The sequence below is a fragment of the Cervus canadensis genome, chromosome X (assembly GCF_019320065.1).
Source record: "Cervus canadensis isolate Bull #8, Minnesota chromosome X, ASM1932006v1, whole genome shotgun sequence".
Classification (NCBI taxonomy): Eukaryota; Metazoa; Chordata; class Mammalia; order Artiodactyla; family Cervidae; genus Cervus; species Cervus canadensis.
Genome location: NC_057419.1, coordinates 38,196,088 through 38,223,975, shown reverse-complemented (window position 1 = coordinate 38,223,975; position 27,888 = coordinate 38,196,088). Strand labels below are relative to the sequence as shown.

The 27,888-nt window shown below is 41.2% G+C and overlaps 2 protein-coding genes and 1 non-coding gene across 8 annotated transcripts; 1 reads left to right on the top strand and 2 right to left on the bottom strand.

Moving 5' to 3' along the window:
- Nucleotides 1-942: 942 nt before the first annotated feature.
- On the bottom strand, nucleotides 943-27,821 carry GCNA (germ cell nuclear acidic peptidase). Of its 6 annotated transcripts, XM_043458248.1 has the most exons (13): nucleotides 25,985-27,821; nucleotides 25,821-25,895; nucleotides 24,479-24,561; nucleotides 24,302-24,356; nucleotides 15,972-16,018; nucleotides 15,471-15,558; nucleotides 13,003-13,085; nucleotides 10,236-10,598; nucleotides 7,991-8,066; nucleotides 4,637-4,781; nucleotides 3,313-3,451; nucleotides 2,131-2,335; nucleotides 943-1,832 (listed from the first exon to the last, which is right to left on the bottom strand). In XM_043458248.1, the coding sequence occupies exons 4-13, from the start codon at nucleotides 24,352-24,354 to the stop codon at nucleotides 1,583-1,585; spliced, it is 1,449 nt and encodes a 482-aa protein (XP_043314183.1). In that variant the 5' UTR covers nucleotides 24,355-24,356; nucleotides 24,479-24,561; nucleotides 25,821-25,895; nucleotides 25,985-27,821; the 3' UTR covers nucleotides 943-1,582. The 6 variants fall into 6 exon arrangements, with proteins under 6 accessions (XP_043314183.1, XP_043314181.1, XP_043314186.1 ...); XM_043458246.1 differs by lacking the exon at nucleotides 24,479-24,561; XM_043458251.1 differs by lacking the exon at nucleotides 24,479-24,561 and having other exon boundaries at nucleotides 15,522-15,558.
- LOC122436095 lies at nucleotides 20,518-20,624 on the top strand. Its single transcript, XR_006267866.1, has one exon. It is a non-coding gene; the product is annotated as a U6 spliceosomal RNA (small nuclear RNA).
- Nucleotides 23,806-24,208, bottom strand: LOC122434662 (cytochrome c oxidase subunit 7C, mitochondrial-like). The gene has a single exon (XM_043458291.1). It carries the CDS (start codon nucleotides 24,120-24,122, stop codon nucleotides 23,931-23,933), a length of 192 nt encoding a protein of 63 aa, XP_043314226.1. The 5' UTR covers nucleotides 24,123-24,208; the 3' UTR covers nucleotides 23,806-23,930.
- Nucleotides 27,822-27,888: the final 67 nt, after the last annotated feature.

Below are 27,888 nucleotides of genomic sequence, written 5' to 3'. Positions count from 1 at the left end.
TGATCCAGTTTCACAGGCCAGCTGGGCCTTTGCTGAGGCTGCAGATATAGCTGGGGGTGGGACTGGAGAAGGACCCAAGGATTTAGCTAGGGAAACTCGCACTACCCTGTGCATATACCCAATCCCATCTAGACTTGTGCTTAGACTTCAGTTTGTGGCCACTGAAAGAACACTCTCAGCATCTGCAAAACGAAGGAAAGATGGGAAGATGACAGAATAACACATCCTGCCTATAAAAAGTATCAGTGATGCTAGACTAGTAAAGATGTTTGGGGCAGGGCGAATAACAAGTTCCCAAATGTCCACACTCTAATCCCTAGAACTTGTGAATGTGTTACTATGTTACCTTATTTGGCAAAAGGAAATTGAGATTTTCCTGGATTTTCTGGGTGAGCCCAATATTATCACAAGGGTCCTTAAAAGGGAAAGAGGGGAAAAAAAAAGGGAAAGAGGGAGACAGGAGAGAGAGTCAGAGAAAGAGATGTTGCTGGCTTTCAAGAGAGAGGAAGAGGGCCACAAACCAAGGAATGCAAGTAGCCCCTGGACGCTGGGAAGACAAGGAAACTGATTCCCCCCAGGGCCTCCAGAGAGGAATGCAGCCCTGCCCAAGCCTTGAGGTCTGAGGTCTGCACCAGACTTCTGACGTCTTGAGATGGAAGATAATACATTTGTGTTAAGTCACTAACCTCCTGGTAATGTTTTGGCAGAAATAACAAACAAGTAAAACATTGATTCCAGTCTATATTCTAGACACCTCCCCAAAGTGGGGAGGTTGTTTAAGTGCTTAGGGGAAGTCACAAAAATCCAAGAGAAACCCCAAGTGGAGGCTGTTCTTCCAGACACATCCTCGAAAGCTTATGAAATCAGGGGTCTTGGACAAAAGACCCAAGGGTTTGGTCTGCTCTGGACATGGGTTGTCAATGAACAGACTCTGCCAACAAGTGAACTGCAGAAAACACTTTATTTTTATTCTATGAACAATCACATTGCTTATGTGGCTTCTTTTTTATTTTATAAACAAATACATTGGCTCAGATGACTTCATACAATATCAAAAGCAACTCAATTCGTGAAGCACATTTCTCTTATTTCTATGTAGGTGTAACAGGTTCCATCAGACATAAGCCTTGGTTTTGAAGTACTGCCTTTAAAACATGTTCTCTTTGCAGCATCTTTCTCCTTCTCTCAACCTGCCACTCTCAAAAACTCATTTCTCTTTTGCATTTTGTTCTACATGTTCACATTTTGTTCTCCATGTTTTGCATTTTGTTCTACATGTTTGCATTCCATTCTACATGTTTTGCATTTTGTTCTACAAGTTTGCATTTTGCTCTACATGTTAAGAATAGTACATAAGTAAGACCCAAGGTAGATCCAAAGGACTTTTGAGTATCAGCACAAAATGGTTAGCAACAGAACCCTTGGTGAAGGACAATCATCATTAACAACAGGAAGCTTTTTTCAAAGAATTTAAATTCTAATATTCATAGCTTCATAGCATCAAATATATCTTTCTAAAACTCCTTACTAACAGATGAAGCCAAAGATGACTCATCTCACACAGATACATTCTCAGATAACCTCAAAGACCCTGACTTTGTTTTTTGGCAATAAAATCCTTGCTGAGCTTTCTCATCACATCCCCATGACTTATCCCTTCTGTCTCCTTCTTGACTTTTCTGTAATTCTCCTGTACATATTTGGCAAATGGCCTCACATGGGGCTGAATGGGGGTTCCATCCTTCCGAGTTAGTGGCAACAAGACCAGAGAGCCTTTGCACTTGGCACAGATGAAGCGGGTGGTATCCAATGATCTGCTGTAGCGCCCGACCCTAAGGAGGAAAGAGACACCACACAGCAAAGGAATCAGTTATTGGACCTCCACATCTTCTCAGAGCTGCTGGCCTTGGGTCCAAAGCCAGACGTTTTCTGTGGAATCTCAGAAAGTGGGACACCAGGAAGGGGCTGTGGTCAGGCCAGCTCAAAGCAGAAGCGAATGGAGAAAGAAGACACAGAAAGGTGTAGAGAAGTTTTACTCCTCAAGTCAGATAGCCATGTACTTCCTGAAGAGCCATGTGGAGGCCAGAGTAAAAACATAATTGGAAAAAAGTCTAAGGAGAAGGGTCTTACCTGGATTTGCACTGAGTACACTCGTAATAAATCTTGTAGTTAATCTTGTAGTTATGGCAACGGGTGACCTTGGGCAACTCCGGGTGCACCATATTCGATTTTCGGGCATAATACCTCCACATGTCACCATGAGAATCACGGATGCCATCGAGCAGCCAGGAGGCTGCATGGCATACCTCATGGATCAAAGTGTCTCGGAGTCGGTCTTAGAAAAGGAATGGAAAGAAATCCTGAGCCTTAAACCAATTACCCCTGGTCTGTTACCCAACCACCCCTAGACTCTCCACCCGGCCAGACCCATAAGCATATGTGGGCAGGAAGAAGCGTTATCTCCCCAGGATTCTGAAAGTAAAATTTCAACCTACTTCAACCCAATTTTGTTAATGGCAGAAAGCCTCAGGTGAACAAGTGCTTTCAGAAAAGCTCCAGTGTGCTCTTTTTGTGGGACACTGCTACAAATATATCTAGCTGAGACCCAGTCGCCACCCTCCAAGAACATCAATGGGGTTTGGTCAGGAGAAGCTCCATGGAAAAGCCAGGCAATTAACAATTGGCTGGATTGGCAAAATTATCAAGGCCTTTCTAGATGTGGTGGGAAAAGTGAGCCAAGGTTGGGATGAGGAAAGTGTGCAGTCTATTATCAAAGCCAGCGTGAAGAAAGGCTGGCTAAAGCACAGGTGGAGTAGTGAGAGACAACATTGGCCAATGGATGGGGGCAAAGTACAATGGCCTCGTAAGCCATACTCCAGGCACTGGCAAGCCTGAGGTTTCCTATCAGGAAATCACACAGAGCAGGGAGAAAAATGAGGTGATAAGGATCCACAGCTGGGCAAAGGCAAAGACACAGAAGGAATGACAATAGGAGAGTCATTATGAACATCCAGTGATAGGCTAGATATAGGGACCCTTGAACTTGTTACTGAGAGAATGGAGATAGTGCCACCTGCAACGGGGAGCCGCAGAAAGTAAGTTAGGCCCGGCAGAAATATGGACAAACTAGACTCTCAGTTTGGTGAGACATCCAATAATAATGTCCTCTAAGCAACACACAGTAGACCTGTCCACACAGGAGTGATAGGGAACACTGTGATACAGGTGGCCAGAGAACACCATCACCCAAGAGTAATCCTTCAGGTGTGGGAAGGAAGCACGGCAGAGGAGCTACCCTACTCCCACCATCACCTGCAGAGTCGCAGACTTTCAGAGAAATCTGAATCTTAGCATAACGCTGTCTCTTAGGGTATCGAAGCTTGCCAGTGGTGCATAAGCCAGCACTTCTCAGCATCTTTTTACTCCAGCCAATCTCAATTTTCTCCGGCATCTGAGAACAAAAAGCAAACAAGAACAAATCAAAAAGCAGTTCTAAGCAGACCAGAAAATATCAACTCAAGAGCTTTGCAAATCTAACATTCTGGGGAGAATAAAATGTAAAGTGAAGCCCAGGTAAAGACAAGATTGTTGCAAGAATATGAATGCAGAATCTCTGCTCCCTTGCATGGAGACAAAAAGTCAGAGGCAGCCAAGGAAAGAAGAACACTTCTGCTGGGCTAGCAGACAGAGACCATGCATGAGAGCTATGAGGCATGACTAAAAATGCAACTCAGAATACTTAAGGTTCCACTCAACAGAGTCATCTGATGTAACACCATTGTCATCAGGAAGGGCTCCAAAGGTTGGGGAACCTTTAGAAAGAACTAAGAACTTTCCATACAGAAAGTTTTGTCACCAGAGAAATAAAGTCTGAAAAACCTAATGACCACAGGTCTCTCTGCCTCCAGATTCTCTCTGATCCAGTCCACACCCCCATGCTACTGACAAAACCATTTCTTTCAGCAGCCACTCCATGTTATATCATATTCCTGGGCAGTGTTGCCTACTGATTTCAATTTAAGTTCCCCCAACCTGATTCCCAAGACCCTCTATTAACCAGGCCTACAGCAGCTAACATGTATTGCTCACCATATCATATGCCCTGTTCTAGGTACTTCAGGGGGATTCACTTACCAGGCCTAAACAGTAATTCTGTGTAGTAGGCAGGAGGTACACTACTACTGCCCCCACTTTACAGATGAGCAAACAGAGGTTCAGTAATTTGCCCAAGGTCCCATAGCTCTTTCCTAGTATCCTTAACACAGACCCTCTCTTCCAGATAGTCAAGCCTCAACACTTGTCATCTCCCCAACCACTGCTGTTCTCTCCCCTTACCATCCTTCAAGACCCAAAACAAGTCTCAATCCCTCCAGGCAATCCTACTTCCCATCTGCTCAGGCTCTCAGTGATTTCTCCCTCTGCTGATCGCCTGTGGTAGTAACAGTCTGGATCATATACAATAACCCACAAAACATTCTGTTTCTTTCACATATGCATGTCTCGTCTCCCCTCCCCATCTAAACTCACACTTCTCAAGGGCAGGAAATATACAGTTAGTACATCTGCACACCTCCCAGCACCCAAGAGAGCTGGGCATACAGCAAGTGTTCAATAGGTGCTTATTCATTGACTCTACCTTTTGATCAAAGACAGAGCTGTTAAGCAGACTGTAGATTTTCTGAATCAGTTCATCCTTATTTTGTTTGTAGTTCTTTCCAGAATACTGCTTTAAGTTTTCAAGGCCATGAAAGAAACATCCAGGTATTTTGCACTGAGAATTCCTATAAAAGTAAATTCAGCCGAGTTTTATAGAGCAAAAGAAATCAATAGAAGAAATGCATATATACAGGTCACGTCAAGAGAGACTTAGAAGACTCACTGGTCTCTCTTCCTTCCAGCTCCTGCTACGAGGGCATCTCCATAAGGTTCCATTTATAGCCTTTTCCTCTTCACTCCCCGCACACTGTCTGAGATGTGAAGCCCATGGTTCCAACCCCAACAGGAGCGATCCCATACCTGGATCTGCTGTCTCCACCTCTCTCCTAAGATCTAGTTCTGAGTTTACAACTGCCCAGTGCAAATTTCCAACCAACTAACCTGAGTATGTCTCCAGCTTCATGTGTTTAATTGTCCAACTTCTGTTACAACAGGCTGAAAACCTGAGACATTTTAAAATCCATTTTCTCCTTCACCCCATAGGCACAAAGACAGATCACTATCTGCTTCACATCATCTCTTCCAGCCAGCCTCTCCTTTCCACCCTGTTGTCATCACCCTAGGTCAAGTTCCTGTCCTCTTCTCTATGCCTTGCTACTACAACATCCCACTGTGTTCCTTACCTACAGGCTCTTTTTCTTCTAATCCAACCACATACATACACCTTCAGACTAATTTTCCCAGGCCATGTTCCAGTGATGTCCCTCTCTGTGTGGCCTAACATTTAAGGCCCAGGTCAACCTGGTTCCAACCTCTATCTCTAGCTACCATTTCCACTCTGGCCAAAGTGAGCAACTTAAATGTTCCCAGGACATGGACTGACATTTCGCATAGTTCATTCATACCTTGGCAAAACCTATTTGTCCACGGCTTAGAATGGTCACACCTCCACTTCTCTGGAGACCCACCCTCTGTGGAGCACTTCATCATTTGCCAAGAATTTCTTTTTTACATCATAATATTTAATCCTCACACCATCCTCCAAAGAAGCTACTACTATTCTTACCATTTCCACTTGGCACATGACAAAACAAAAGTTCAGAAGTTAAATGACTTACCCAAAGTTCAGAGACACTGAATATACTGACCCAAATCTCATGGTCTTTCCATTAGACCACTATTGCTGTCTCATCTTTCAAGGCATAATTCAAATGCACAAAGAATAGTGCAAAAAAAAGAATAGTGCAGAGCCCATAAAAAAACACACTTGTAATAACTATTTATTTAAACTGAAGCATTTTAATCTTGGCTTGGACAATCCACAAATCCAAAGAGATCAGCCCACAGAGCTGAAAAGATAAACCACTAGCAAACATAGCGAAGTGTTTCTGACTTAATAGAACTCCTGAAACGGAGATTTTGCCAAGACACTTGTTACCCCTTAAGTCACAAAATAAAACCCTATGAGAGGTGCCCGGGTTGCAGGTGGGGGAAAAGTACCAGACAAGACAAAGGCAGCTAAAGTAGGGATCTTTCACCCCAAAACCTGATATTGGTGGCTAACATTTTTGCCTCCAACTATTTAGCTCTGAAAGCTAATTTGCATCAGAAAAGGTGGCAGATAAAAACCTAAACCCTCTACAGACCTCAGCAGAGAGCATGACCCTTGCATGTGTCTGTGCTCATGTCAAGCAGCTTGTGACTTAGCAAGCCTTCACTTCAGTGGTGATGCCGCTCTACTGCAGGCTGAGCATCTCCACATCAGAGGAACCAACAAGACCCCGGACGAATACATCAGACACCAAGACCAGCCAGCAGCCTCCACAGGAACAATGCTGAGAACAGGAAGCCTACAGACTGAAACAGGAAGCAGCAAGGCAACAGTGAAAAGTCTAAACAGGCCAGCCTTCTTTGGATGAGGCAAAGGACAACGACACAAAGGAGTAGCTTCTTCCTTCATTCGTCACATTCTGTAGCAAAGCAACCTGGGACCTACCCAAGACACATGTCCCTAGAAGCAAATCAGCTTAAATATGGATCTAAGAATCCAGAGAAGAAGCTTTGCTAAAAGGGGGCCCATCTAAGAAAGGGCAGGCCAAACTGAAGAGAAATGCAGAAACAGACGGCCTCTCTACTCAAATCCAGTTTCTCTGTTGCCCTCACGCCTGACATATCATTTTTCTTCTCCCCTTAAGATGCATTTATTGCCCTAAAATACAGGTAAAAAAAGAAACATACAGTCCTTCAAATATACTCCTTCTTTTGTAACACAATTCAGATGGAAGTATACATTATTCCTGAAGGCAAATTAAAAAAAAAAGTATGTTCACTCTATCACATTTTTAAGAGAAAAAGTGAAGTTCCTGGAATCTAAGTGAGGAAATGCATTAATTTTTTTTGCTTCCTTCGAGCATTAACATGTCTTTGGTCTAAATGACCTGCTGTTTTCACTACCAATATAATATATAACAATATAATACCAGTATCAATATATATGTAATATATAGCTTAATAAATATAAATGGACTACAAGCAATCCCTTTCACCCTAACATTTAAGATATAAAAACTAGCAAGAATATATAGGTAGTAAGAATAAGGGTTCATATAAAATAGATAATCAACAAGGATCTACTATACAACTCAGGGAACTATACTCAATATTATGTAATAACATCTAAGGGGAAAGAATCTGAAAATACACACACACACACACACACACACACACACACACTGAATTGCTATGCTGTATAGCTGAAACTGAGATGATACTGTAAATCAACTACACTTCAATTTAAAAAAAATTTTTTAAAGAGTAAGGGTTCATCTGAAACCCTGGAAGATAATCTTGACTGCCTCCCCCCAATTCCAATGGATGGGAACACATTCATTCTGCTTTCTCACCATTCCTATTGCCTTTGCTTTTAGTTCTGTGAAAACTGATGGCCATAGGGCTATATCTAGCCTGAAAAAAAGGATCTTGTTTGGCTATACATCATTTAAACAACCTGAATTTAAAGACAAAGGAAATCTCAGAGGCCAGAGCTGCTGTGGGGGCAAAAGCTCCAGTCTGCCCAGAACTGGTAGGTTCTATGTGGAGCGCCCACACCAGCTCTGCTAGGGAGAGAGAAGAAGGGGGCACAGAGGTTCCTCCTCTCCCCACCTTCCTCCTGCTGCTGAGTCTATCCTCCCAATTCAGGGATATAAAACTTGTCCCATGCTGCCCACCAGACCTCTTCACCCCCTCAAAGGCCCTCCCACGTGACCAGTGAATGGCTTCACATGTGACAACTGTGCAGTCAATTCCTGAGCCACTGACCATGAGCAGTACATACCCACGCTTGGATTTTTCAAATTTCACTGTCTTGGATTTCTTCTTTGAAGGCTTACGCTTCTTTCGTTCTTTAACAGCTGAAAAGATAAATAGTTCATCCATACCCTGAAAATTGGTACCAACTGGCAACTAACAGGAAGATAAACCCAGGAGAGAGGCCCCCACAGACAAGCCCAGAGTAACATTTTAGTGTTGATAAAAACTAAAAAGGATAAACCAAAAGCTTCTCTCTGAAGCATGCATCCTGCTCTATTAGTTGGCATGAAAGGTTTTACCTACATGAGTCACAGAGCTGCAGGAAGAGTAAGTGGGGCAGGATTCTATCCTAGGCACTGAGGACTATTATGAAGCTACATGAATATACCATAAAAGGTTAGATTGTGGGGGCAACGGAGGCACAAGCAGTATAAGAAATGGTGTAGCATAGCTCACACACTTGCTTTGAGAAGGGTGGTTCCCATCCTAGGCAGCACCTTTATCCAGTATGCCAAGTCAAATTTTCTCTCCTTTGTCTAGTACCCACACTGCTAGTTGCTCTAACTAGAAATTCATATATCAGTGGAAAATTCTTAAAGAGATGGGAATACCAGACCACTTGAACTGCCTTCTGAGAAATCTTCATGCAGGTCAAGAAGCAACAGTTAGAACTGGACATGGAACAACAAACTGGTTCCAAATCAGGCAAGGAGTACGTGAAGGCTGTATATTGTCACCCTGCTTATTTAACTTATATGCAGAGTACATCATGAGAAATGCCAGGCTGGATGAAGCACAAGCTGGAATCAAGACTGCCAGGAGAAATATCAATAACCTCAGATATGCTGATGACACCACCCTTATGGCACAAAGTGAAGAAGAACTAAAGAGCCACTTGATGAAGGTGAAAGAGGAGAGTGAAAAAGTTGGCTTAAAACTCAACATTCAGAAAACTAAGATCATGGCATCCAGTCCCATCACTTCATGGCAAATAGATGGGGAAACAATGGAAACAGTGACAGACTATTTTTTTAGGCTCCAAAATCACTGCAGATGGTGACTGTAGCCATGAAATTAAGATGCCTGCTCCTTGGAGGAAAAGCTATGACCAACCTAGACAACATACTAAAAAGCGAGACATTACTTTGCCAACAAAGGTCTGTCTAGTCAAAGCTATGGTTTTTCCAGTAGCCATGTATGGATGTGAGAGTTGGACTATAAACAAAGCTGAGGACCAAAGAATTGGTGCTTTTGAACTGTGGTGTTGGAGAAGACTCTTGAAAGTCCCTTGGACTGCAAGGAGATACAACCAGTCAATCCTAAAGGAAATCAGTCCTGAATATTCATTGGAAGGACTGATGCTGAAGCTCCACTACTTTGGCCACCTGACGTGAGGAAGTGACTCATTGGCAAAGACCCTGATGCTGGGAAAGACTGAAGGCAGGAGAAGGGGACGACAGAGGATGAGATGGTTGGATGGCATCACCGACGTGATGGACATGAGTTTGAGTAGGCTCCGGGAGTTGGTGACGGACAGGGAAGCCTGGCAAGCTGCAGTCCACAGGGTCACAAAGAGTCGGACACGACTGAGCGACTAAACTGAACTAGCTAGAAATTCATGTATTTAGGAGGTAGTGCCCTTCGTTCATTTATCTAAAAAAGTTATTAAACATCTATTACATGTCAACTACCAGGCTAGACTTTGGGACAGACTAAAAGATGAGTGAGAACCCTCTCACCAAGAGGCTCACTATCGGGACGTCTCTGGTGGTCCAGTGGTTAAGACTCTGTGCTTCCACTGCAGAGGGCATGGGTTTGATCCCTGGTCAGAGAACCAAGACCCCAGATGCTGCATGGTGCAGCTAAGAAAAAAGAAAAGAAGGCTCACCATCGACTAGGGGGACAGATTCAGAAAGATACTTAACACACTTATGTAAGTTCTCTTACTACTGATGAAGTCTGGGAACTTTGGGAACCTGGGAGGGAGCAGCACCTCAGACTTATAGCTTCCTACAGCAAAGTAGCAATTAGGCCGGGGAGCATGAGGACAACAAGGCCATCCGTCCCCCTCCTCAGAAAGAGCCTTTTCACTGTGATGGCTGCCACCCTTGGCCACTAGAGAGCTGCTGAAACACGGCAGAGGGTTAGTAAGCAAGACAGACTCTAGAAGACAGACATATCTGGGGGAAAGAGCACAGCGAACCTGGCTGGCACACTTGTTGCACTAGGCTTAGTCAGTGGGACAGACATACTTGGTTTGATTGGCTTACCAGGTGGCACAGTTATGTTTTTGGTTTTATATTTCCTTTTCCTTGGTTGTTCCACCACAGGTATAGGCTTTCCATTAGTTGACAACTTTGTATCTAAAATCTCTGGTTTAGCTTTACGATCATCAGTTGGCAGCTGGCGGCGATTCTTCAGAAGATTCTGCTTACCAGCTACAGAAGATAACTTGTGCTGGGTAACAGTAAACTCATCATCTTTTTCCTCTTTTTTGACAATTTTGTCCTGATCACACGAATCATCTTTCATCACAGGGTTCTCCAAATCATCATCATCATCATCATCAGTGATAAGTATTGGAGACTCATTGGTCAGCTGCTTATTAGTGTCAGACAGTTTCTTACTCTCATCTGAAATTCAAAACACAATAATGTATAAACATACCCCCCCACCCTCACATCCCCCCTCAACTTCAGATTATTGAGCACAAATTAAACAAGCCAGGAACTGTGGTATAATGAATCACAGTTAAGAATCAGTTATTTTATTAGACTGTTTTCCCTCTGCTACTTTATTTTACTGAGAACAGTGACAGTTAAAATGGCAATTCAAACCCAGTCAATTTTCAAATCACATTCTCTGAGTAGCACCACGGAGGTGCTCAGGGGTTCCCACAGGTCTGAAACTTGTTATGTTTTCACTGGGCCAAAGCAAAACAAAAAAAGAAATGAGAATAATAAAGTGGGTTCTCCCTGCGAATCAAGCCTGGTTTCTATAACTTAAAGGAGTGTACTTTGAGATTATGTCGTCATTAAACTTTTGGTGCTCTTTATTTTATGAAATTATGATGACAGATGATAGTTGGAGTTTATTTCCATCATTAGACAAACTAAAAATTTGCAATCCTTTGTTATCCCCCCAAATTTCTTTCTTAAACTAGTCCAATAAGTCCAAAGCTCTCAGAACCACTGATGTGAAAATGAGGAGATAAGTTCTGATGCCAGCGCCAAGAGGCCCTGGGAACACTGGGATTGTCCCCAGCCTCATGGAGGACCCATCCCTTCATCTGGAAACAAGGGGCAGCATGCCTAAAACACAAGCTGTCTGCGTTCTGCTCAGAGTTCAGCATCTAGATTTCTATGATTCTGGATGTAAAAAATATAAATCACAGCACAAACAAGTTATAAAAATGTATTTATGGTGCAAAAACTCTTTATCCTAAAATTCCATATTTGGGATAATATATTTTGAGTTTCATCTATGATTTAAATTAATTATCAAAGAACTTAAAAAAAAACTGCAGATATGCAGTAAGGAAAGAAAAAGCAGTGGGTGTTCCTATGGGAAAAAAGTCATCCTTCCTAGAAGATTTAAAGATTTCCCACATACAACTTCAATTCTAACAAGTAGGGACAAAAATGAACAAATTTATAAAACAAAAACACTCACAGACCTAGAAAACAAACTTCTGGTTACAAAAGTGGAAAGAGGTGGGCAAGGGAGGAAAGCTAAATTAGGAGTTTGGGATTAATGTATACACACTACGATGTGTAAAATGGATAACCATCAAAGACCTACTGTATAGCACAGGGAACTATATTCAATGTCTTGTAATAAACTAAAATGGAAAATAATAGAAAAAAGGAATATATGTGTGTGTGTGCAACCTAAACACTTTGCTATGAAACTAACACACCTGAAACTGACACAATATTGTAAATCAACCAGATTTATGGATCTTCTGATTAAAGGAGTCAGCAACTGACTTTGGCTTTGTCATTCAGGCCCCTACTCTAAAGCTACTTCCCCTGGGGCTCTGTGTACATTGCAGAAGCTTGTCATGTTACACCCGCTACTCTGCACCTGGACCTCTGCCCTGCTCAGGCAATCCACCCAGAACTAGAGAGAAGGGGAAAAAAGAAATCAGATGGGACAGGTGATGAAACAGTAGGAGATGAGGGTTCCAAGCCACCTATCACTTCCCTGCTCTGATATCCCAGGTTAACTAGCAGAATCTGGCCAATGCTATCTCGGGGGGTAGTTACCAAAGTAGCAGCCAGTATTTTTAAGGGTGTCAGTACTTTAAGCAGGTGCCTGTGTCTCTTGCCCTATGTCAGGTCCTAAGCAAACGGAGATCAGTAAAATACTATCCCAAAGGTTTAAGAAGCTCCTAGTCTTCCTATGTCTCAAACCCACTGAACAGGTTCTGAATTGCAAGTAAAACTCCACACCTCCTGAAAGGTGATGAGGGCCTCTGCATTCAAAGAGGCAAGGATCGGTTATGCCAAATACACACTAAGAAAAACAGGACTCTAGAAAATATAAAGAAGGTAGGCAAAGACAAACAGCTAGACAGAGAAAAACAAGCGTACCCCTGAGAAGTCACTGCCAGCTAGCCTGTAAGCCTCACACGTCCTAATCTCCACCAGGCTGGAAAGAATGAGTCCCTTCCTCCTCCCTGTCATCCACACACAGAGAGGGATGAAAAGTAGAAGGCAGAAGAGCAGGGCAACCTTCATGCTGCTCAAGGTGAGTTCCTAACTTCCTCTGCTCCTGCAACATAATGGGTAAGAACTCTACAGAGGGTGATGTCTGGGTTCTATGGCAGCAGGAACAGCTGCTGCTCTGTTAGGAAATTAACCAGGGAGTGCAGGGGACCCAGCCATATCCACATCCCGCACATACGAAGGAAAAACAGTGGCACTCACTACGAAATGATTCAAAACAGAATGTTTGCCGACTCTCATCCTGAGATGACTGTGCGTGGTGAGGCTGCACCACACAGCTCTTTCTCTAAGTTCGTAGTATACTTGCCTTTGCTACTTTTGTCATGTATCTTAGGTCTCTTTTTCTCGGGGAGGCAGTCATCATCAGAGCCTGAGTCAATCACCACGTAGCTGAGTGACCAGACAGAGAAAAACAAAAGCATGAAAGCAACATTCTTCTTTTCATGACATTTTCTATTATACTTTTCTCCAGCGAGCAAAATCACTTTGAAATGATTTTGTTGGTTTCCCAAAGTAACTGTTCCCCTCCTCTGGACTACTCAATCATTGTTCTTGATTTTCCATCTTTCCTACCTTCCTACCAAACCTTTCCATCAGTCTGAATCCTTTCAAAGGGAGGAATCTGTCTAGTATTGAGAGTTGAAGTGAGCTGTCAGAGGGTATGTGTTAAAATGGTTTTGGTGTAAGGGGAAAATGATTAAGGAAAAGTCTAGTTAATTGCCATTTCTCTTTATCCACGTTGAGATCCCCCTACCACAGATGCAGAGAGGCAGCCTTGGCGGGGAGGTTTCTTCCGGGTGCTTCTCTTTGCAGCCCAAAGCCAGCACCACTTAAGTGAGCAATATCCCTGTGACACCCAGGATGCGGGTGTTGTCGGTACACCTCTGGGACTGTCATTCTCAGCTGTCCCAGGTATTTGGGTCAGATGTTCCAGAAGGCTGAAATGCACCACCTTTATTTCCTACACAGTGTGTAAGTGTGATATACCTTTATGATGAGAGAGAAAACTACTTAAAACGCAGCTAGAAAACTTGTCTGCCCCTGTTACAGACACAAATCTATTCATCCATTTCCTTCATATTCACCACTTTTAATCTGCCAAGTTTACAGAACTTTGCTCTCTTGTTGACCATTCATTCCATCCTTAAAATTCTTTTCTTGATTCCTGGGACACTATTTGATTTTGGTTCTCTTCTCACCTGTTTGCCCACTCCTTCTCACTCATTTCCCTTCCTTGTTCGTCCCCAGGTTTTTATCCACATCCCTTTCATGCCAAGCCAATCAATTCCTAAGGATTGGGTAAATATTATCTATCCACCAGCCCAACTTTGCTTCTGACTTCTGGCTCCATAGTGCCAATCTCCTACCTGGATGTCCTATGCATAGGGTTAATTTTTAGTCAGTCTACACAAGTACAGCCTCACCAACTGTTTACTGGTGGTGTCTGTTTGAACCAGTCAGGCAGCCATCCTGACTAATCCCTGTCTGTATCTCTTGGTTGTTAAATGTTTTTAATATCAGCCCTGCCTGTAGGCCCCTCAATCTCAGCATACCCAAAACTGAACACATCACCTTCTTCCCCAAATCCACCCTTCCGACAGTATCCCACAGAGAGAAGGCCCCGGAACTGGACCAAGATCTGTGGGCACTCCAGGAAGACACCTCGAAATGGATTTTCTTTACATATTTGTTCAACATCTATCTGGTGGAGACAGGAAGAAACCAACTGAATATTCTTAAATTTATTTTCAATCAAGGGCTCTATAGCATATAATATTGAAAATCAGAATATTTCTAAGGATTTATGACATACCATTTAAAATGTAAATGGCAATGATGGAAATTCTGCATCTTTGTGGTGATGGTTACAGTACCTAGTCCATATACATACCATATACGTTTGTCAAAACTCATCAAACTGTATACCTAAAAAGGGTGAGTTTTTCTGTATGTAAACCATACCTCAATAGACCTAACTTCAAAAATATAAATAACAAAACCGATCATTTCCAATAGATAGCTTTATACAATGCATTATTCAGTTCTAGAATTTCAGCTGATTGCAACTGCTGACTTCACACATTGGTGTCAGGCTTGGTGGCTTGCATGCTGCAAAAATAATCAACAGAGATAAATCAGAACTAGCCAGAAAAACATTTTCCCACTTGACAGCATTATTTCGTCTTAGTGTGGGAAACAGAAATGACCAATTCACATTCCTACAGGATTCAAGGAGCTGATATGGAAACCAGTTATTTCAGATTCATTCCAGTAAATTTAGCACCTCCTACAGTTTGGCACCTGGGCAACACCCCTTAAGTGTAGCAGAGGACTCCTAAATAGGAAAAGTAGTAGATAATGCTGACAGATTATGGCCAATTCACATAGGACTTTAACTCCTAGGCTTACCTATTTGATTTCCCTTAGATAGACAATTTGAATAGAAAATTAATATGATCAAAGCAGTGTCTCAGGAGATTAATCTGGAAGTGGAATACAGACTGGATCAGAGGAGGAATAAATCAGGGTAAGGAGCCCACTTAAGAAGCTCTTGCATGAATACAAGGGTAAAAACTGATTAAAGGCCTTAGTCTTTAGTAGTGGAGACTAGAAGTTAAGGGATGGTTCAAAGAGACATTATAAAGAAAGAAAATGACCAATTAGTGATAAGGAGTCTAGTATTTTGAACCCAGTTGTGAGGGTTCCAACACCCATTATAACCCTGAACATAGGATTCAGAGAGAAAATGTGATGTTTATTCTGAAATCATCTTACCCAAACATTATTCCTTTAAACAAGTCAACTTTCACCAATTCTCCTACCCACCTGATGTTCTCCTTCTTCACTTTCACTCCAGTTATAACTGAATCAGAGAAAGAAAGAGGGCATTAGAAAGCATGTGAAGCATCGTCAAATCTGATTACCTATGTCTTCAACTCCCTAAAACCAAAGTCCATAAATTAGACTTGGTTAAAATTTATGGTGGACTCTTAAGTCATCTCCCATGAGAGACAGAGAGGAGATAAAAGTAAGGAGATCTATAATGAAAAAAAGGACAGGAAGCAAATTAGAAAAGAAGCACAGAGGACATCCTCTGCTCCTCACAGTAGGGAAATAAACTTAGTTTCACCAATCTAGACAGCCCTAGAGGAAACAAAGCTAGAACAATGTCCAAAATCACATTTCAGTCATCTCTACGAAGACATGGCTAAATTACTTTAGATTTAAATTACAGCTTTAGATTGTAAATTACTGCTTTGAGGAGACTCTACTTACAGCAGTCAAGATCTTCATCACTGCCTGAGTCCACAGTAATAACGGAACTGCAAAATAAAATACGTTCTGTTTTAAAGGAAAGCTACTAACAATATTAGCAACCAAATGTCAAAAATCTCATATGAAAAGAACCATCAATCTGAGTTTCTGAAACGTCAAAAGGCTTTAAGAGCTTATGAAATGAAGATCACAATAGTGGAGGAGAAGAAAAATTAGAAGCCACAAGTTGCTCAAAGCTGCTGTGTGCTCTACTGCACAAAGTCAGGGGAAAAATGTTAGTTGAGTATCATTAGCTATCAGTGAGAAGCCTGTTTTCTGTCCAGTGGTATATTTCTATTTAAAGATACGAGGACTTCCCTGGTGGTCCAGTGGTTAAGACTACACATTCCAATGCACAGGGAGCAAGTTCAAATCCTGGTTGGGGAACTAAGCCCACATGCTATGAGGTATGGCCAAAAAGTAAAAAATAAAGTTAAAAATAAAAATAAAGATATGAAAGTAAATTCCAAGAAAGGGACCACAGGGAAAAGGATTTGAGGATACAGAGATTACAGTTAAAAATCAAAAGGGCAAAAGAACAAGGGGGACACTTTTGGGGCTTTGCTGCTTGAAGAGGATCTACTGATCGGGATTGCTATCTGAGTAAATGCACAAATGCTGAAGTGCATTTCTTGGGGGAGAAAACAGAGGGTGATTTCAAACCTGCAACTGCTCCCTGTGGTGAACCACGGCATTGGGTCCGTTGCTTCCCTGCCTCACAATTTGCCAGAGGCCCTAGCACTCGTTCTACCCCAGCTAGCAGCAGGCTGCTTGGCTGGTTGTTCAAGCTTCACATTACAGTCAGCCCTCTGTATTGAAGGGTTCCACATCTGCTGATTCAATCAACCTCAGACAGAAAACACTCAGAAAAAAATACGCCAGCAAGTTCCAAAAAGCAAAACTTGAATATGCTACGTGATGGCAATTATTTACGTAGCATTTACATCACAGTAGGTATTATAAGTTATCTAGAGATGATTTAAAGTGTATGGGAGGATGTGCATACATCATATACTTAAGCATCCAAGCATTTTGGTATCCAAGAGGAATCCTGGAAGCAATCCCCACCCCACCCCAGATACTGAGGGACAACTGGACTATCTGAGGTGACACCAAAGCACATTCCAGCTGGGGGTCCTTTAGCTCACCAGATAGCAAGTGACTGAACATCCCCTAAATTAGCCACTCATGATGATTCAGAGAGTCTCAAAATCCAGCTCAGAAAAGCCATACTGGAGCCAGGTTCCAATTCTAGGACCTACTCATGGGTAATCTTATCATGAACTATTGTGACATACAGCTAACAGAGGAAAGTAAAGTGCTGAAGAAATTGGGCATCATAGCTCTAAGGGTTAACATATATTTATATTGCTTTACATATTTATTAGGTTTTACAAAATATTTATAAGGTTTTACATATAAAAATCAGCCTTAACCACTTCTTGTAGACTTTTATTTTGGCCTTGAGATTGATTACTGGACTGATTATATACCTTTTAAACACACATGTTGGCTCACTCCCTTGATTAAGTTTTTTATTCATTTATTGGTCATTGTACACTAGACTTATTCAATAGTAGGCTTCAAGTCATTTTTGTTCAATCAAGAATGAAATCTCTTGGTTTCCTAGGTATGGGTCAAAACATGACTTTGGTTATATGAAATCTATTATCAATATATATCACTACATATAAACTAAAATGTGATTCATACGTCATCTATCTTTTCACACACTGCTGTGTTACACACACACACACACACACGCATTTTCTTTAGAGGTCAAACAAAAGGAATCGGGGATCAGAAACAGGACACAAAAAGTTATACAACAGAGTTCCACTCTAATCCCCAAAGAGAAAACATCGAATTCTGGGTTGGCAGGTAACCAACAGGAAAAGTAAAAAGGTTTAAGGACAGCACTAAGGAAGAAATATGTGGTCAAAAAAGTAGAATGTAGTACCCTTTTCAAGTAAAATTTATGACCAGGCGTACAAGTCCCTAGAAAGCGTTTCAAGACTCATGTCACTATATTAGAAAATATATGCACCTAAGAAAAGCCATCTGGCTTACCCAGAACTCTACCATGGAAGGACTAAGAAATCATATTAGAAGGCTTTGAAGATATATCAAATAAAAGCCCTTGAAAACTTTTAAGTACCCAGAGAAGGTCTTCCCTTTAAAACTGAAGCCATAAACCATATAGATTATGCTTTCCTATAACTACAGAAAAAGATATAAAAGAATCAAGTTATTAATAATTATTACTTCAAAAGAATGGGAGGGTGTGTACACGTGAGATGGACTTTCACTTTTTACTTTAGATGTTTCTGTATTGTTCATTTTTAACATGGGCCTGTATTCTACTGGTAATTTCTGAAACAATAAATATGGAATAATTAAATAGGATGGGTACATCTATGGTTCATTCATTCATTGATTCAGCCATTTATTTAGCATCTATAATAGCCAGCCCACTAGGTGACCCATTCGCTTTTCTGATCCAATTATTTTAAAATGAGTCTAACAGGGCGATTTTTACAATATGGGATTTCTGCATGCTTATTGTGTGGTAGTCATAACAAAACAAGGAATCTTGCGCTTAAAAAAAAAAAACAAAAAACTACTCAGTGAGCACCAGAGAGTATGAATTAGGCTTTGATTGCTCAGTGAAAACCAGTACCCCACTCCTTGTATTATGTATCTCAGTAGCATTGCTGCCGTCAGACTGCCAAAACCTCCTCAACGACCTTGTCCCATAAATCACTGGGAAAATAAGAGGCAATCATGCAGGAACACCCTCATCCTCCCACCAACAAATCTACTGACCTGTCTGTAACTATAACCGACTCTGCCTTAACAAGGAATGCAATGTCCCCTCCACTATCTAAGGCCATACCCTCCCTTATTCCTTGGATCTCTCCCCTGCAGCCTTCTCAAGGAATTGCTTCCTGCCATCTTCCATGCTGTGCTGCAGGACTGACTCCTCTCTCCTGGGTCATTCATCCTACTATCCCTAGACCCCATGTCCTCCAATCTTGTATTTCTAGCCTTGAACTCTCCACTGAACTCTACCTATGTGACATCTTGGATATTTACTAAGTATTTAAAGTGTGACATAGCCAACACAGATTTTTTATTTTTTCTTTTCATTCTGTTCCTTTACAGTCTTACTCATCTCAGTCAATGGCACTACCATCCAACCAGTAACGCAACCAAAAAATTTAGGAGTCATCCTTGATTTTGCTCTCTCTTACCTCTCATGTCCAATCCATCAGCAAGACCTGTTGGCTCTACTTCTAGAGTGTATTTCATCTAATCTAATACATTATTATATGTACCTCTAAGAAAGGAAAAAACACTACCAAATGATGACATGCTATCAAATGTATGAAGCATCCCAGCCTCAGAAATGTTAAGATGTGGGGAAAGTCTCTGAACTGAGCAATAATATATTCTATACTTATCCAAATCTCTCCAACTTCACTATAACCACCCTACTCTAAACCATCATTACCGCTCACCTAGATTTCTGTAAATCAAACCTGGGCCTCAGTTGTAAAAGAACCATTTATCTCAGAGGGCTACTATGAAAATTAAACAAGATCCTATAGGGTCATGTACTTCACGGCATTTATCACACTATACTGTTTGTTGCCTATTTATATGCATCTATCTCCCATTTCAGACAGTAACCTGTACACAGATCTCGAAGTGTGTCTGTTTCATACTGTTAAGTACAATGTCAGTACTCAATAAATATTTGCTGAATAAATGAATGAATCTCAAAAAGTGGTTCCAAGGATCCCTTTCATTATTTTCCTCCCTCCCACCCACATCCCCATTGAATCTGATTTTTAAAGGATTTTTTGTCTATTAGATCTCATTAAGTAATATTTTTTCCACTTAAAAATTTAATTATATACATGAAAACTCAACCCTTAGAATAGAAGAAAATAATAGCAAATGAAATAACAAAGGATTAATTTCCAAAATATACAAGAAGCTTATGCAACTCAATAACAAAAACAAACAATCCAATCAAAAAGTGGGGGGAAAAAGTGGGGAAAAGACCTAAACTGACATTTCTCCAAAGAAGACATACAGATGGCTAGTAAACACACAAAAAGATGCTCAACATCATGAGAAATACAAATTAAAACTACAATGAGATATCACCTCACACAGGTCAGAATGGCCATCATCAAAAAATCTACAAACAATAAATGCTGGAGAGGGCATGGAGAAAAGGGAATCCTCTTGCACTGTTGGTGGGAATGTAAATTGATACAGCCACTATGGAAAACAGTATGGAGATTCCATAAAAAAACTAGGAATAAAATCACCATATGACCCAGCAATCCCACTACTAGGCATATACCCTGAGGAAACCAAAATTGAAAAAGACACATGTACTTCAGTGTTCATTGTAGCACTATTTACAATAGCTAGGACATGGAAGCAACCTAGATGTCCATTGACGGATGAATGGATTAAGAAGCTGTGATAAGGGCTCCCTTCAGCAGCACATATACTAAAATTGGAATGATACAGAGAAGATTAGCATGGCCCCTGCGGAAGGATGACATGCAAATTCGTGAAGCGTTCCATATTTTTGGCTGACTCTTGTCAATGTATGACAAAAACCACTACAATATTGTAATTAGCCTCCAACTAATAAAAATAAATGGAAAAAAAAAGAAGCTGTGATAAGTATATACAATGGAATATTACTCAGCCATAAAATAGATCACATTTCAGTCAGTGCTAATGAGGTGGATGAACCTATAGCCGATTATATAGAGTGAAGTAAGTCAGAAGGAGAAAAATTATCATATATTAACACATATATATGGAATCAAGAAAAACAGTATTGATGAACCTATGTGCAGGGCAGCAATGGAGACGCAGACATAGAGAACAGACTCATGGACACGGGAGAGGGGTAGGAAGGAGAGGGTGGGACATATACACTAACAAATATAAAATAGATAGCCAGTGGGAATTTGCTGTGTGACTCAGGGTACTCAAACTGAGGCTCTGTGACAACCTAGAAGGGTGGGAGGCTCAAGAGGGAGGGGACATATGTATACCTATGGCTGATTCATGCTGATGTATTGCAAAAACCAACACAATATTGTAACTATTCTTCAATTAAAAATAAATAAATTTTTAAAGGGGGGGCCTTTTAAAATATCTATGCAATACTGTTTCAATGATTTATCAATAAAAAAAATTTTCCCAAATAAAAAAAATTACACATATATGCCCATCTATGAGACAGCCCAAAGTACAGTCAGCCTAAAGCAAAAATAAACAAACAACTAACAATATCACCTGCATTAATGAAAATACAGTCCCCAGATACTGAGACATAATGGTCCTAACTTGCAGCGAGGGCAGGTGGAGAGCCTGGCAGGGTGCTGTCCAGCCAACCAAGTGCCCTGGGAATTCCCTATTTGGGGCATGTGACTGAGGGTCATGGAGAGAGCTGGGACTTTACCTTGTGCATTTTTGATCACACACACACACACACACACATTACTTTGATTCTTTAGTTGAATGCCACAACTAGCATCTTTGTGCATTTAATTACTTTCATAAATTGGATTTTTCTAGGATTGAGTTCCAGAAGTCAAATTACTCGGTCTAAAGTAGGACCAATTTTATAGCTCTAGGTATATTTCCTTATTTGTTTCCAAAGGGTCGTACTAGTTTACAGTGTCAGGAATATTACTATAATAAGATTAAATATTTAAAATTTGCTAATTTAAGCAGTAAGTAATTTTAAATTAGCATTTCTATTACTTCTTAAGATATGTTTCCAAATGTTTGTTTGCTGCATTCTTTTATTAATCCTCCCCATTTTAATGGCTATCAAGAAAAAATGTTTACCAGACAGTTTTGTGACTGCTAAAATACACTGAAAAGAGGAGTAGAGGAACACTTTGTCCCTGTTCTTCCAAGAGTCCTACTTCCCAGAGATAAATGTTTCTCATTCTTTTAGAGAATTCTCAAGCATAAGCACATACCCCTACAAGTCAAGTGCACAAAACTTTTTTTCTTATAAATATTATGCTTTATGAATTATTCTGCAGCTTAGTTTTTGACTTTATAGATCTTAGTACTTCTACTATCAGCATATAAAGCTCTTATCATTTTTTTTGGATGATCCATAATTTATTTCAAGTACACCCTTAAGATATATAAACTCAAAAAAACAGAAGGATATATAAACTCCTTCCAAATTTGTGTTATTACAAACAATGCTGCAGTAAACATCCTTGTATGTATTTCTCAATGCACTAGCAATTAATCATACATCCTTCATCCACAGAACTGAACAAAGACCAAAACAATCTATGTATGTTTGTATGTGATCCAATGAGCAGGAGTTACAAGGAGAAGGGACATGGGAGAAGTAGGGGGAAGGAGTCAAGAGAAAGTTAAGAGTGAACTACAAAAAGATACAATGACTTGTTTTTAAAAAGAAAGAAAAAGTCCTTGTAGTCGAATTACTGGCTCAAAAGACATGGACATTTAAAATTTTCATATTGCCAGACTGCACTCCAAAAAGGTTGTACCAATTTACAGTCCCACCATGACTGCATGAAATTTCCCTACGGATTTGCCAACACTGGGTATTATCAAAATTTTTTAAATCTTTGCTAATCTGATACATGAAAAATGGTAACTTGTTTAAAATTCTTCCTTTAAATAATAAAATTAAAATTTGAATAAATTTTAATGTCTATAGGCCATTTGTATTTTTTCCTCCTAGAACTACCTTCTAAAACTTTTGCCCATTTTCTCTTCATTCACCTTTTAATTGTTGCTTTTATTCATTTATTTTTTGGCCAGGCTACGTGGCTTGTGAGATTTCAGTTCCCCAGTCAGGGAATAAACCAAGGCCACCAGAGTGAAAGCCTAGAATCCTAACCACTAGGCCACCAGAGAACTCCCTAATTGTTACTTTTTTCTTTTTAGACTAAGGAAGATGGTCTTTTATTATAAGTAATACAAATATTTTTTCAGTTTCTTGTTCATTTTTATGTTTTTGTTAAGATATTAAATTTAGAAAGACATTCCTCACTTCAAAATTACTATAAAATCCAGCTGTATTTTCTAGCATTTTTAATGATTTCACTTCTAATTTTAAAGTATTTTATCCATGTGTATAATTTATTTTGCTATAAGGAGTGATGAGGTAAGAATCCAATTCTTGCTGTTTTCCAAATGGTCAACCAATTAACTTCAAATTATTTGTCAGTGTATCTATCTTTTCCCCACTGATTTGAAATGTCTTTTTTTTCTATCATGAACTAAATTTTCATATGCATTTGGGTCAATTTCTAGACTCTCTATTCTATGGTTTCTACTTTCTTCCACACCATACACTTATCTGTATGCTTATCTTACCTGGAAAGGAGAAAAAGAGAGCAGCCTTTCAGGAGAATGAAGACTTAAGAGATGAGACAACTATTTTAAAACACCTATCATGGAGAAGAAAAATACTTCATCTATACACCTACAGAGGGGAGTACTGAGAACAATGGAGTGCGAATAACAAAAGGACAGACTTGATGGTCATCAGAATGACGAGCTTTCTAGAAATTATGTTCAACAATGCATTAAGTTGTTTCATGGAGTTGTATACTCCTGGCCACTAAAAGAGCTGTTATATAGAGGTTTCATGCATTGGATAGGAGGCTGGACTCCCATGATTCTAAGATCTCTTTTCACAATTCTCATTTTATGACAATTATACATTCTGTAGACTCTAAAATACATAAAGGTATTTTTTTTTAAGGATTTATGCCATAAGTTTATTTACAAACATATCTAGGATGCTGAGTTCAAGGGTTTGATCCTTTTAAGAGACTGCACCTCTTAATATGTTCCTCTTCCTATCTGTCTCATGGGTTACTTTTTAAGCAGTTGGTGTCTCACTATAAAGAAAGGTGCAGCAAATCCAGACCCAAAGAACAAAGTCATCATAGCTAGTAACCTCCACTTGTTTTCCACTGAAAATGGTATATTCTTCCCTGGACCCTCCTCGTAGTGGCTCCGACGAACCACAAAGGTTGTGAACCTCCGGATGCTCTGTCCCAGCATAGCGCTGTTGGAAGCTCTACAAAAGATCAAGACTGAAGGCGGAAGAAATGGTGGCCGCAAAACGCGCGCTGCTTCCTCACGACCTTGTTCCCCCAACTGTAAAGGTATATTTTTTGAGAAAATCGGTTTGACAACAGAGTAGGACTAAACTAAGAGAAAACAATTTTTTCAAATCTCACCATTTATCATCCTTGGTCTTCAAACTGCCAGCCCCTTCTTTGGGCTTGTCCATGTCTGTTAAGAAACCAAAACCAATTAGATGTTTCTACACTCTGCATTTACCTTTGAGAAAACCAAAACTTCACTCCATGAAATGAGAAGTATTTAAATTTGTTTATTGTCGACTATTCTCCCACCTTGCCCCACCAAGATTCTTTGTAGGTCAGTCAGAACGTCCAAAGCACATGGGGGCTCCTGATGTTGTCACCTCAACTGCCACCTATTACAGAAATAGGCGAGGGCAATCATTCATCAGCCTCCAGATCAATTTTCTCCCCGTTATATGGCTTTAGCATGCACTACTTGGTCCCTGGCCCAATGCTCTTTCATCCTTAAATGTATTCCTAACCCACACACACATCACCACCCTCTCTTCCCTCTCCCCACATCTTCGTTTCACCTACTTCCACCTCACACCCCAAGAAAGTCTTCCCTCAGGCTTTCACACCCCGCCCCACCCACCCTTCACCACCTCCCTACTTCTGCTCAGAGCTAGTCTTACACAGACCAGGCCACACATCCCCGCACACCTCAATCCAACTCACAAACTCCCCAACCCCCTCCTCCCACAAGGGATCAGGTCACCCTCCCCCCACACCTCCATCTTCCTACTCTCACCTTCTCCCTCATCAGGCACTCATCAGGCCTTGAACCCTATGTTCTAACATCACACTCCGCATAGAGCCTCCTCTCCCCCTCCCTCTCCTGCCACCTTTGCACCAATCAAGCCTAGACTCTTCCTCCCTCCAGTCTAACCAATAAGTCCTCAACACCTCCACTTCATCTCACGCACACTTCCCCCTCCACTTGTTTCTACCTCTCCTCCCCAGGAGGTCTTTACACAAACAGTCCTAGACCCTTCTCCAGCTGCTGCCTGGAGCCAGCCTTGCACCAATCAGGCCTCAACTTCCACCTCCTCTCACCCACGGGCCTAGATCCCTCCCCCCATCTCACCTCCCAGCGCCCGCAGTGAGTCTTGCACCAGTCGGGACTCGACTCCTCCATCCCCCCCCCTCCCGCACCTGCCTCTCACCCCTAGCTGATCAGGCATGACACCCCTGCCTCCCTCCCCAACCTTACCCCACCCCTCCCCCACCCTACCCCCAGGCACGCACATGCACCCCTACCCAGCCGCCACCTGCCCCTACCTCCATACTCCAACCTTCAGCCAGCCAGCCTTCCACCCCGCTACAGCTGCATGCCACCTCCCAGGCCTCTATTTCCTTATGCCCCAAACTGGTATATCTGCTTGCCCATCCCCCATCTTTAGCGGAGTTAATATCACTAAAACATGCACAAAAATTCCTTCTTCCAAAAGTATTAGGTGCAAACAGGCAAAATATTTTGCCAAAATCTCGGTCTCAAGATTCACGGACAATCAGTGTCCAGGGCTTATGGTGGTCCTCACTTTAATTTAGTCTGCTCAACCGCAACAAGTTTCAGCATTTGCTCTCGCTTCAGTACCCTCCGTTCATCTACCTGCTTCTGCAGCCTCTGGCCTGGTCAATCGTTGCTCTCCTCAGACAAGTGGATGGTGCGCAAGGTCCCGAGCAACTGTAACGGACGCCAAGCGCAAGCCCTTTTATAGAGCCCGGGCTCAGCGGCGGTAGGAACTGACGTATTCCCGCCCTCCCTGTACCCACCTATCAGTGTGTTCACCAGGCAGATTCAAACTTCGTGGCTATGAAACTTGGCGCCTTCGAACAGTGCTTCCGGAATCACGTCTATCACTTCCACAGTGCATGCGCCATGTCACACAGAGCACGTAGTTTAGCGATCCTTCGTTTTGGGGGGCGACAGCGAAAAACCGAGCCAAATCCTCCGAAACAAAGTTTCATCATTTGCGGGGACTTGGATAAGCGAGCTCCTCCCCTGTTCCTTGCTTGAATTGCCCAAGCCTCTAGGTTCCTTTGCCTCCCCCGATCACGCAGGAAGTTGAGGGATGGGGGCGTGGGGGCGTGGGGACGGGCGCGGGGGCCAAACCTAGATAAGAGTGAAGCAGCAACCCGAAAGTGTCTGGCAACACTGAACTGTGATGCCCGCTTCCAGAACCCCCCGAATTCTGCAGATAAAGAGGAGTTAATTTGAAGCTTTTTGGCACCCACTCCTGACACCAAGAAAAACAAACAGGGGTAGATTTAAAAAAAAAAAAAAAACACAGAGGTAGGCAAATGCCTTCTATATTGTGCCCAATTCTCTGGCAAAACCCCATACATCTCATAATTAAGCATTTGGCCCACAGAATACAAATAAAACATCCTTGCATTTAAAAATATTAATAAAAAAATAAAAAATAAAATAAATAAATAAAAATATTAATAACAATGAGTTTATCTCATGCTAGACACTGTTCCAGATGTTTTATTTGGATTTAATCCTTACAGACACTTTAAAAAAGCAATGTTAGTACTCATTTTATAGCAATCAGTGGCTAAAAAGTGGCAGGGAGCTAGAATTCAAATTCCAGTAGCACTAATTTAGTCTTAAGCACCAAACTACCTATCTACATATATAAAGGTACTTTGAGTTGATAAAAAATTGGGTTAAAAAAGGTTTATCATTATAACCTTATCTCTTACAAACTTTCAATTTACCTCTATAAGCTGCTTCCATAAAATGAGGCTTACATAACTGTGTGCCTCAGAGGTTTGGGGAAAGAATCTGAACATTAGCTGCAGTTAATATTAAAAGGCATGTGCTTCAGGGAATTCTACTTAATGCACTGTGGTGACCTAAATGGAGAGGAAATCCAAAAAAGGGGATAACATGCATCTGGATGGTTGATTCACTTTGCTGCTTGGCAGAAATTAATTACACAACATTAATAACACAACATTGTAAAGCAACTATACTACAATAAAAATTAACTTTAAAAAAAGGGCATGTGCTTCAAGTAAAGAGTGGATTTAGGACTGGAATCAAACGGTAAGTTACACAAGTTTATTGAAGGTACACAAGAAACTCCTTTAGACTGGAGGCAGAAGGAGCTGAAGCAGACTGAAAATAACTGATGCAGATTCTGATAAATAGTCAAGAGGGTGGTGGTAAGTATTTATGATCAAGTTACTGGACACCTTTCTTGTTCCATCTTCCAAGAAACAAGCACCAACCTACATTAGGGCTTTGAAGGTTACAGTCCACAGAACTTAGGAGGTGAAGCACCAGATATTTTATTGGAAACAAATTCTTGTTTATATCTCTGTGAAAACAGGCACCTGAACAGCCTGTTCTGGTCCCTGGTACATGGATATCCTCCTCCCTCATACCTGCGGTTGAGTTCAATCACCATACAAAGTGGGAAGGAACAGTCCACATAAAGAATGAGACTACAGGGGTAGATGAAGAACCCAGAATGGTTATAAGCTAAAGAGGAACAAGCACAAGTGAATGTGCTGGGAGTCTCAGGCTTTCTCAAGTCTTAACAGATTATACACCAACCTGACCCATGCTCCACCACACATGGCTGAGAAAACGAAATAACTCTTACTATCATGGGTGCACTATAAGGAAATTTGGTCCTGTTGTTGTTTGGAACTGTTGAAATATA

Coding starts and splice junctions, on each gene's coding strand:
- LOC122434662 (XM_043458291.1), bottom strand. CDS start 24,122: ATGCTGGGACAGAGCATCCGGAGGTTCACAACCTTTGTGGTTCGTCGG.
- GCNA (XM_043458248.1), bottom strand. CDS start 24,354: ATGGACAAGCCCAAAGAAGGGGCTGGCAGTTTGAAGACCAAGGATGAT. Junction 3,452..4,636: donor GCTCTGTCTTTGATCAAAAG/GTAGAGTCAATG, acceptor TTTTGTTCTCAG/ATGCCGGAGAAAATTGAGAT. Junction 1,833..2,130: donor TGTACTCAGTGCAAATCCAG/GTAAGACCCTTC, acceptor TTTCCTCCTTAG/GGTCGGGCGCTACAGCAGAT.